This window comes from Vicugna pacos, chromosome 10 (genome assembly GCF_048564905.1).
Source record: "Vicugna pacos chromosome 10, VicPac4, whole genome shotgun sequence".
Classification (NCBI taxonomy): Eukaryota; Metazoa; Chordata; class Mammalia; order Artiodactyla; family Camelidae; genus Vicugna; species Vicugna pacos.
In genome coordinates, this window is record NC_132996.1 from 63,841,322 (window position 1) to 63,853,049 (window position 11,728).

General features: G+C 37.0%; 1 protein-coding gene across 1 annotated transcript; it reads right to left on the reverse strand.

Moving 5' to 3' along the window:
- Window positions 1-1,636: 1,636 nt before the first annotated feature.
- Window positions 1,637-2,646, reverse strand: OR10Q1 (olfactory receptor family 10 subfamily Q member 1). Its single transcript, XM_072970837.1, has one exon. The coding sequence runs from the start codon at window positions 2,625-2,627 to the stop codon at window positions 1,668-1,670; it is 960 nt and encodes a 319-aa protein (XP_072826938.1). The 5' UTR covers window positions 2,628-2,646; the 3' UTR covers window positions 1,637-1,667.
- Between the last annotated feature and the right edge of the window lie 9,082 nt (window positions 2,647-11,728).

The window sequence follows — 11,728 nt, forward strand, 5'->3', positions numbered from 1 at the left end:
CACTTATAGTAAGTGCTCCTTATAAAGTATACTGTATTTATGTATCCAATATTTGAAATTGCATTTTGATAACTTTTTATTTTATAAACGTAAGAAACAGCCTTATATTTCAGTTCTGTTTGACTCTCTGTTAATTACTTGAGGTTGCAATTTTAGAATAACAGTTATTGAATTAAAGAATGGAAATTTTTCTATGCCTCTGGTATACTTAGTCATAAAAAATTCAGGATTATACCAATTTCTTAGATTAGGTTTAATGTCTATTGCAGGCACTCTCATTCTTGTTAATAAAAAACCTCAACTAAAAGAGTCAAGAGGCCAGAAGGGGGAGCTCTCGAGCCTTACAAAGATAGAGCCCAACAGGAAGAAGAAAGACTTCCTCTTCTTGCCTGGTGAGAGTTCAGCCAGCGAGGGACTGTCACACGTCAGCCAATAAAAAGCCACTGTACTTTGGACTCCGGCTTTCTTCAATGGACTCTTTGTTGACTATAGTCCTACCGATTCCTTTCCCACTCTTGAAAGAGTTTTCCTCTCCTTGTGGTGTGGGGACTTGGACGGGATTCACCATGGTTGCAGACCCCAAATTGCAATTGTTTGCTGATTGTGAATAAATCCATTTTGCTGGAAAAATAACTGGCAGTCTATTTGTTTTAGTCAACACTTTCTTTCTGTAATTGCTAAACAAAATCAGTTTTAGAGGCTGGGTCCAGTCCCTTGCCTCATGGCTGTTCTAGGAGAAATCATTTCAGTCAAGGATGGTCCTGGGAGCCGTCTTCACCATGGTTCCTCAGGGTGTAAATGACGAGGTTGAGCAGCATGGAGTCAGCTATGAATACTGGAGAGGGACCTGATTCTACTTGAGTGTTTTTCTGTAGTTGGGGCGCATGGGGCAGCTGGACATGGCTGAGGTGGGAGGAGCAGTAGTGCCACCTGCTGGCTGGATCTGTGAGTAGCAGCCACTATGAAGACAGGAAGAGGCGAGGAAAGAGGAACAGCAAAGTCTACCTGAAAGCCACCAGGACAGATAGCACGTGCCAGCAGTGGTGGCATCATCCAGATGCAGTTTTCTACACTCTAGTGTAAGTGGTACATAGTAAGTGCTTAGTTAATGTATGCTAATTCTGGACCACGCCTTGGCATGGCAGAGTAAAAGAAAATTAAGGCGACCAGGTAGGATGAATGGAAGGAAGGAAACTGACGCATCAAATAAGCTATTGTTTGCCATGTGTTCATATCTAAAATAGTAATAAAATGCAGTTCTTTTAGTAAAATACATGTTTATATGCATAGTCCTTACTTAAGGTATGTTTCATGTGATAAATTGATATCATTGTCTCCTCAGGAGGCAAGATGTCTAAAGGTCTAAGGTATCAACCTTTATTCACACTTTGTTTTGGGGGGTTCCTGATAGGGAAATTGCTGTGGGTGAGTTTTGATCTGTAAAGTAGGACTAGTAGCCTAGAGCTCCTACATTGAAAGTTTTGTCCAAATTTTCAAATATTAATTTAAAGTACTTTAGAAGAATGAGTACGGCTTGTGGACTTAGAGCATATACGGAAAAAAAAAAAGACTTGTCAATGGCAAAGTGTGGGAAACTAAGTATTATAACATTCTATTTGTCATTATGCTGGCAAGTGACAGACACCCAACCTGGTCCCCCTAAGCCTTCAATTGGTGTCAGAGGCTGCTTTACTGATGATGGCACTCCTCAGAGCGCCTTTGACATCCTTGTTCCGCAGAGTGTAAATCAGGGGGTTGAGTAACGGGGTGACGAAGGTGTAGACCAGGGCGATCTGGCGGTCCTCATCCTCTGACGTGCTGGACCGCGGACGCAGGTAGACCAGGCTGCAACAGCCGTACTGCAGCAGGACCACGGCGAGGTGGGAGGAGCAGGTGGAGAAGGCCCGGCGGCGGCCCTCCGCAGAGCGGATGCGCAGGATGGCGGAGGTGATGAACACGTAGGAGACACAGACAAGCAGGAAGGGGACGGTCAGCACGAGGACGCCCACCACGTAGAGGACGGCCTGGTGCACGCGGGTGTCAGCGCAGGCCAGCCACAGGACCGGAGGCACGTCGCAGAGGAAGTGGTTGATTTCCCGGCGGTGCCCGCAGAAGGGCAGGGTGAAGATCAAGGATGTGAGCTGCAGGCTCAGGAAGAGGGCGAGGCCCAGGGCGCAGACCACCATCTGGACGCACAGCTTCTGGGTCATGATGAGCGCGTAGTGCAGAGGGTGGCAGATGGCCACGTAGCGGTCGTACGCCATGACTGCCAGGAGGAAGCAGTCAGTGCTGCCAAGGGTGACGAAAAAGAACATTTGGGCCCCGCAGCCAGCCAGGGGTATGGGCTTCTGGGCCCCCAAAATGTTGGACAGCATCAAAGGCGCCACCACAGAGGTGTAGCCGATTTCCAGGAAGGACAGATTGGACAGGAAGAAGTACATCGGGGTGCGGAGGGAGCTGTGTGCGCGCACCGCCCAGATGATGGCGGTGTTGCCGCAAAGGATCATGAGGTAGAGGAGGAGGAAGAGGAGGAGCAGGAGGGCCTGGAGTTCAGGGACAGCGGTGAAGACTCGGAACACGAACTCGGTGGGGCCGGACTGGTTGAGGTCAGGGCTCCAAGCAAACATACCTCCTGCAGAAGAAGAGCAGAAAAGCGCCTTCCTTTTAAGGAGTTACTTAACTGCCTGGATAGAATCAGGTATTAAAATTTGATTTTAGATTTGGAATGAGCTGTTTAGAATCCAGTTTCCAATCTCAGTGCTTGGGGATGAATTCACAATAGACGGTATGGGGTGTTTTTTCTTTGGAAATCTTCACGAATGGGATAGATACTAATCTGTTGACATTGTTGGTGACAGAGACCAAAATTGATGTTCTTGGACAAATGTCTCTAATTTTTACTCTGGCTTTAAAAATCCAATTGACAAAGGTGAAATCTTTGCTTGTGCTTAATTAACTAAGGAGTTGTATACAGTAGTACTTTGGTATCTGCAGGGGATTGCTTCTGGGACCTCCATGGATACCAAAATCCATGAATGCTCAAGTCCCTTTCATAAGATAGGCTAGTATTTGCATATAACCTACATCCTCCTGTATACTTTAAATAATCTCTAGGTCACTTATAATACCTACTACAATGTAAATGCTATGTAAATAGTTGCTGGTGCCTGGCAAATTTCAAGTTTTGCTTTCTGACATTTTCTGGAAAAATTTTTTTCACATATTTTCTATCATTGATTGGTTGAACCCATGGATACAGAACATGTGGATAGAACAGGTTGACTGTAGCTACAGATATTTTCAAAATTAGATAAATGGGTGTGTTTACGTTTTTTGGTAAACGTTCTTTTTGAAATATAACATACATACAGAGAACTTCACAGATTCTAAGTATACAGTTTGATTTATTTTTTTACGCTGTAAATATGCAGGTATAAACATTACCAAGGTTAAGAAATAGAGCAATTCCAGTAACCTACAAGCATTCTTTACGTCTCTTTCAGTTTTTATCCTTCACAAAGATCTCTTCTGACTTTTATCACCACAGACCAGTTTAACTAGGCTTCAATTTGTATATGTAATAATAAAGTGTGTAGTTTATGGTAACTGGCTTCAGCGTTGTATCTGCAAAGTTGTTCTTGCTGCTTTGGGTAGCAAGACTTTGTTCTGCCCATTGCTTTATAGCATCCCATCTCTATGGCCATACTATTACTTATTCGTGGGTTGTTTTCTTTTTGTCCAGTTTTGAGTTCATATAAAGCCAGACGCCTTTTATGCCAGTCCTTTCTGATATATACGCTCTATGTATTTCTTTTCATTTGAATATATATATATATATATATATATTTTTTTTTTTTAATTGCAACCTTGATCCTGAACTTTTAGGACCTGGACAGATTGAAATAAAAGGAACCTGTAAGAGAATCAGGTAAAAAGTAAAGTCAATCTGCCTTAGGTGAGAAAAGACAATAGGAAAACTAAAAATATGAAAGCAGAATTCAAACAGGCATTAGAACAATCAGGTGAATAAGAGTTTTATGAGTATCTGGGAAGGGAAAAACTTCTATTAGGTAAGTGCTTTCTACAGGTTGGGCTACAATTTTATTTTCAATACAAAACCCTAAGAGACAGTAGAGCAATGTCTACAGAGTTTTAAGAAAAACAAATTTTTGTGAAAGAATTCTATACTCAGGCTTTAGTGATTTCTGTTCAAAAGCAACAGACTTTCTCAGATTTACAAGGGCTTAGGAAACACAAGCATGGCTTTGAGATATTGTTGGTTTGGTTCCAGACCATAGAAATACAGCAAATATCGTGATAAAGCAAGCCACAATGTTTTTGGTTTCCCAGTGAGTGTGGAACTTATGTTTACAGTATTAGGTGTGCAATAGCTTTATGTCTAAAAAATGTACATACCTTAATTGAAAATGCTTTATTGCTAAAAGATGCTAACAATCATCAGAGCCTTAGCTAATTGTAGTCTTTTTGCAATAGTAACATCAAAGATCACTGATCACAGATCACCATAAAAAATATAACAATGATGAAAAAGTTTGAAATATGGCAAGAATTACCAAAATGTGACACAGCAACACCAAGTGAGCAAATGTGTTGAAAAAATGGTGCCAATAGACTTTCTCAGTGCAGGGTTGCCACAAACTTTCAATTTGTTAAAAAAAAAAAAAAGCACAATAAAGTGGAATGTGATACAGTGAGGTATCCTTGCATGTCATTCTAAAGATGCTAAAAACAATTCCTCAACAAAAACTCTGGGTTGCTAAGTGTTAATCAGAGTACATCACTCAAGACTGAGGAAGTTGCAATGTAAAACTTTGATTTGAAAAATCAAAGAGTAAAATGTGTGTCAAACACTAAATGGTTAATGCAAATATTGTTAAAAGCAAAAAACAAAATTCCAAGAATAATTATTGAAAACATACATAGTATAAAATGCAAAAATTAAAATAACTGTGCATATTTAAAACCATAAATTATATAATTGTGGAATTGCTAGGGAAGGATGGGAGAAATGAAGGCATGTGAATTTCCTCAAACTACAGAAGGAAAGATACCACAGCTATTTCATTTCAGTGTGACTAATTAGAGAAATATCTATTCAAACACATAATTCTGAACAATAATAATCAGTAGAATAAACACACAGTATATTCCAAACAATCTGATTTTAAAAAGTAAATATAGTGCAGAGAGCAAAAGGCTGAAAACAAAGGAAAACGTGAGCAAGCATATAAGATAAAACAGCTTAGCATAACCTGAGAAAAGTAAACATTTCATTTCTGAAAATAAGTTTAAGTGAGGCTCCTGTTTTATTAGAGAAAATTTCAGCCAAGTTTAGATATAGTGACATGGAAAGGCTAGCATCACTTTTATTTAGCATTTTGTTTTATGATGTAGCCAACGCAATGAGACAGAAAAGGGATGCAGAAGAATTGATCATTTCAGACTCAATGGAACCAAAAGAAAAATTAAGATGAATGATATTCGTTATTGTGGTTAGTTCCAAGTGAAACGTATTGGAGGGTCTCATAACTAATCTCTGCTTTTACTGATGTATCAGATTAACCAATGCTCCTCATCCTTTCTGTACGACATACCAGGTGATGCCCAGCGTACTGAACACAAGAGACCTATGGCTTATTCTCTATGTGTTTGAGCATTTCCACCCCTGCAAACTGAACTGTATGTCTATAAATCAAGAATTTCAATCAAACCAGCTTATACTATTTGTATTCATTTTGTAATTATGTAATTTTATTAACCATTGCAAAATCTAAGATGTTATTGTGAATATTTATTTAATGTAAATTATTATTTAATAAAAATTAATACTTGAATGACTGAACGTGATCAAAAGATACAAACTTCTAGTTAAGTCCTGGGGATAGAAACAAATTGAATGCTTCAGAAACACTTGCTAATCACAAGTTGCTAAAAAGTTCTGTGGAATAAGGTGTAAAAGATTGGGAGGGAGAAAGCTAACATTTTGAATAATTTTATTTTAATATTTGACATGGATCTAAATGTTCACTTGCTGTTACAAAAGCTGAAAACTGGAATTAACCTAAGATGCATGAGAAGAAAGGCTTTGACTTCAGGGAACAAAAACTCAAAGAAAGCCCTTTAGATTTGTACCAAAAGGTTGATGAATAAATGCTCATTTGCATGTTTTAAATTAAAGTAAAATCATTAAGATAAATATATAGTATATGCTTTGAATTATGGGGCTTTCTTTCTTTCTTTTTTTAAAATCACTGATACTAGAAAATGCCCCTTTCTCCAAACAACAAACAAAATGAATGAATAAATGTATAACAAATAACACACCAATAAATAAACTTAATAAGTAACAAGTAGGAACTATTTGGAAAATCTAAGCTTTGCACATATGTGCCTGGATGGAAAACTAATATTTTAGTGTTAATTGATTCAGAACTGTATGACTTCAATGCAACTCCTATTGAAATCTATAGAAGAATAGACAGGTAAAAAGACCAGAAAATGTTAAAAAAAAAAAAAAAGAAGAGTAGCAAAACATGGCAAAATCTGCATCACAACACATTGAAAGATATCAAAAATAATTATGTTATAAAATATATCATATATTGTATCGTAAGTTAAAATAGCGTGCTCGAGATCTAGCATGTTAGAACAGAAAGAACCATTAGTAACAGCTAATTAGTCTATTGCACTATTGTGCCAACTATTATTCTATGCACTTTACATTTATTAATTAATTTCATAATGGCTCTAATATCTGCTTTATAGATGAGAAAACTGAAGCTCAGAGAGGTTAAGTAACTTTCCCAAGATCACACAGCTAGCAAGTGCTGAAATGGGAATTTAAACATAGATGGATCCCAGAGACCCTTGTCTTAATCACTGTGTTATGTTGCCTTTGTCTACTATGTGCATCAGTTTCGTGATCTCATTTTAGAAAATACATGTACCTACTCTTCTGGTTGTTGTGAGGTTCAAATGAATTATTCCGTGAAAGTATTTAGAACAATCCAGGCACAGAGTACACACAGTCAATGTATATTAACTATTGTCACTATTTCAAATAAATTAAGAAGGATCAGGTTTTAATATGGTATTAAGACATGGGTTAATTATTTGAAAAATTAACTCCCTAATGCATTATACATCAAAATTTATTTCTGATGGAATTCAGATTCAAATATTTTAAAAAGTGGAAGAAAACTTGAAGACAGTGTGGATGAATATTTTTCAGATCTCAGAGTACAACCAAATGAACAGAGTACATAAAAATATTGACATTTTGATAGAATGAAAAGTTCTGTGTATCAAAAATAAAATAAGTAAACTGAATATCAAGTGAAATTTTACAACCCAGCAAAAAAATTCATCATTAGAAGAGCAGGTAATTCAGAAAAGAAAAAATCAAGGGTAAACAAATATATAAAAGTTCAATTTCATTATTATTCAAGTAAGTATAAAACTGAACAAAATCAAATATTATTTTCTCTTTACAAACTGACAGTATTGGAAAAAAGATAATACCTGAGGTTGTCAAAGTCTCAAAGAAAAATATAGCCCAAATATTGCTACTGGAAGTATAAAGTGATATAAAAAATATGGAGTGCAGTCTGGGAATATGTGATAAAAGATTTGAAGAAATGCATTTACTTTGACTCAACAATAATGTTTTAAGGGATTTATTCTTATAAACTAACCATGCGTTGTGCACAGAATTGTTGACAGGAGTGTTCATCACAGTTTTCAATGTAATGATGAAAAATTGTATTAAACTAAACATCAATAATAAGAACACACTTAAATTACTTGTGGTCTATCTGTGTGATGGAACACTACAATCATTTAAAAATGATGTTGCCAAAAAATATTAAATAAGACCAGGAAGGCTCATGAAAAAACAGAAAAAACAGATTATAAAGAAGCATTATATCATGATTCCATTAAAAAATAATTCTATATATTCATAAAAAATAAAAGAACATACCTCAAAATATTAGCAATGAGCATTACCAGGTTGGTGGGGTTTTTGTTTATGACTTATATTTTTCTATATTTACAAATTTTACAATGAACGTACACAACTTCGCAATCATATAATACATTTAAAAATTTCTTTTATCTTTTGGTATTTTAACATAATGATAAGAAGGAAGAATGGTAGAATGTCAGTCACGTGAATTTTTGTGGTCAACTAGATCTGGGTGTGAAATCTAGCCCCCTTATTTGCTACTTTAATTTTTACATTAATTATGTTACTTGATGAGCCTTGGTTTGTTAATGTGTGATTGGAGATGTGAATATGGAGACTTATAAGGAATTTATGCAGATTAAATGTTTCAAATATATAATAACCTGTGTTGTGCCCAGGACCCAAGAGTTGTCCAGTGAAAATAACTGCCCTCCCTTCCCTTTTCTCATGATGGTGAGTTTCCCTTGGCTACTTAACCTTCAGTTCTTGTCTTTTTCAGACTGGAGAGTGAGGCTGCTTGAGAGCTATAGTTCCCAGGCCTTGCAGTTGCTCTGCTCATATAAAAAGACTGAAAAAGAAAAGATCCAGTAATCCTGCTCCTGGGCATATATCCGGAAGGAACCCTATTTCAAGAAGACACCTGCACCCCAAAGTTCATAGCAGCAGTATTTACAATAGCCAAGACATGGAAACAGCCTAAATGTCCATTGACAGATGACTGGATAAAGAAGATGTGGTATGTTTATACCATGGAATACTATTCAGCCATAAAAATGACAATGCCATTTGCAGCAACATGGATGTTTCTGGAGAATGTCATTCTAAGTGAAGTAAGCCAGAAAGAGAAAGAAAAATACCATATGAGATCTCTCATATGTGGAATCTAAAAAAAAAAAATACGAAACAGAAACAGACTCATAGACATAGAATATAAACTTGTGGTTGCCAAGGGGGTGAGGGGTGGGAAGGGACAGATTGGGAGTTCGGAATTGGTAGATACTGACAAGGTATATGTAGAAAAGATAAACAAGATTATACTGTATAGCACAGGGAAATATATACAAGATCATGTGGTAGCTCACAGGGAAAAGAATGCGACAATGAATATATGTATGTTCATGTATGACTGAAAAATTGTGCTCTACGCTGGAAATTGACACAACATTGTAAAATGACCATAACTCAATAAAAAAAGAGAAAAGGAAAAAATAAAATAAAATAAAAGGGAGGAAAGATTTCAGTAAAATCACGTGATTCTGTATTGTCAAAACCAAATATGATAGACTTTGATGCAAGAAAACACTTAAAAAGGAATTTCTTATTGAGACATGAACATTAAGATTTGCAGATACAAATTACTGTATATAAAATAAACAAGTTTATACACGTATAGCAGAGGGAACTATATTCAGTATCTTGTAGTAATCGACAATGAAAAAGAATATGAAAAGGAATATATGTATGTATTTGTATGACTGAGAATTATGCTGTACTCCAGAAATTGACACAACATTGCAAATTGACTGTATTTCAACTAAAAAAAAATTTAAAGAGACATGAACATCAAATGAGCAGCTTTGTATGTAAATGGAAACCGTCAAGACTTGGAACAAAACATACTTCATCTGGATAAAACAAGACATTCAGTATTGGAATCTGCTGTTTGCCAGGACAAATTATGATAGCACAATTCTGAGGGAAAAAACTAGCACATATATTCAAGGTGAGGCAATAATCTATTAAAAATAAAACACATCAGAGTTTGTACTTACAAATTAGGGTTTGAAAAAACCTGGCCATTTCAACATTTTCATCTGCTAATGTGTGTGAGGTTGACTGCATCTAAAAAGTTCTTAATAGACACCATCCCTGTGCCAGCTCTTTATTTTATGTCCAAAAGACACAAATACAAATACATTTCACTGTTCTGAGTCTTTATCCTCCTATCGTATTTCATGAGGCATTCAGAACTTCATTTCCTTCTTACCTAACATTTCATGCAAATCCATAAAGCTGCATTTACTATTCCTCAGTCTTCCAGTCCTCCTCCAAAAGCTGTTCTCAGAGAATCTCCCAATGCTTTTATCATTGCTACTCAGAGAAGTCACTTGATTTCTGGGCGCCCACGTTCCTTCCTTGGGGAACACTCAACTCCTGGCAATACCATTCTGATAAGCATTTCAGTGAGGATTATATTTAAGTTCCACAAGGGTGCGACTGCCTGTCTTGTTCACCAGTGTATCTCTACTACAATTTTTTGCTTGTTTGTTTTTGGGGGGAGAGGTAATTAAGTTTATTTATTTACTTATTTTTGAATGGAAGTACTGGGGATTGAACCCAGGACCTCGTGCATGCTAAGCACACACTTTACCACCGAGCTATGTCCTCTTCCTCTATCACAATTAATTTGATTTGAACTAGATCTAATTATTTCGTAGTTAAATCTCATGTCCTTTGAACTCCCCTTCAAAGCCAACGTACATTGATGTCTTCTACAGCCCAGCTATGCTGCAATTATATTAAACCCACACAGACTGGGGCTTTGTGAGTCCAGTGGTTGCTTTGTTTATATTTGCATGCTGCAGGCGATAAAGGAAGGCTTGGCTGGGATGGATTCACTTGATTAATTGATAGTGAGCAATGAAACTGTTGATGTGCTTGTTGAACCAATATGTTTGATAATGTTGGGAAGCTCACCTAGTTAGCGGTCACGCCTCCGACTGACTAAGCGATTTTACGAGGTGTAATGTATAACGTACGCTTACTGCTAATCCATCAACACTGCATGTAAAACCCAACACTTGTGAAAATGTCTGAGTCATGGAGTCACAGCAAAGCCTATCATAGGTCAAATGAGTGCTCATTTATAAAACATAAAACGGAACATCTATATCTGGGAACTGCAAGGGAACTCAAGAGGTACTTTAGTCTTATCTATATTCTGGATGCAAAAACTAAGATCTATTGAGATTAAGCCTCTTTCAGAGGCATATGTCTCGTAATGGGCATTTCTGAGGCCCAAATCCCCATTCCATTTGATTAATTACCAGAGTTTAAGTGTACATACGCGCCTTTAGTGTATCTCACTTTTTATCTACAACAAAGACCTTTAACTTAGTTAAGAGAGTCCAAACGTCCATGCAGATTATTCTGGCAGTGCTAGTGAAAAACACCCCAAATTCAGTCTGGTACTATGCACGTAAGTAAGGGAAGCAATGTCTTTTGTAGAGTAATTTGAAAACTCCTTACAATTTTTCCTAGGCCAAACTATCTCCCTTCGTAGTGACTACTGTGCCATTCCTAAGTTAATTATCCCTTTAAGAGACATTTGATCTCTCAACCAGAATGTGGGTTCTGGATCCACCACTTACTAGTTTTAGAACCAGGGACAAAGTTACTTAATCTCGATGAATCCAAGATTTTTAGCTACAAAGGGTATAATACAGTTACCCTATGGAGGTACTGTGAGAATTAATGGTAAGGTGAATCAAATGCTCTGCCTGACTTCTAGTAGGTGTTCTTTTTCCAGTTTCTTTATTGCATTTTTCTGCACAGCTCTAGAAAACTAGTTTCAGCTTCTTCTCATGGTCTCTCTTGCCCTAGAGACTTGGCATTATCTATTCCATCCACCTTGGACACTTCTCTCCTTCCACTCCCTAGCTCCATCTTACTTCTCCTTCAGAGCTCAGTTCGGGTGTCCTCTCTCTTAGAAGTTCTCCTTGATCCTCATCCTTCTCCAAC

Bases quoted from the DNA above. Each gene is read 5' to 3' on its own strand.
- OR10Q1 (XM_072970837.1), bottom strand. From the start codon at position 2,627: ATGTTTGCTTGGAGCCCTGACCTCAACCAGTCCGGCCCCACCGAGTTC.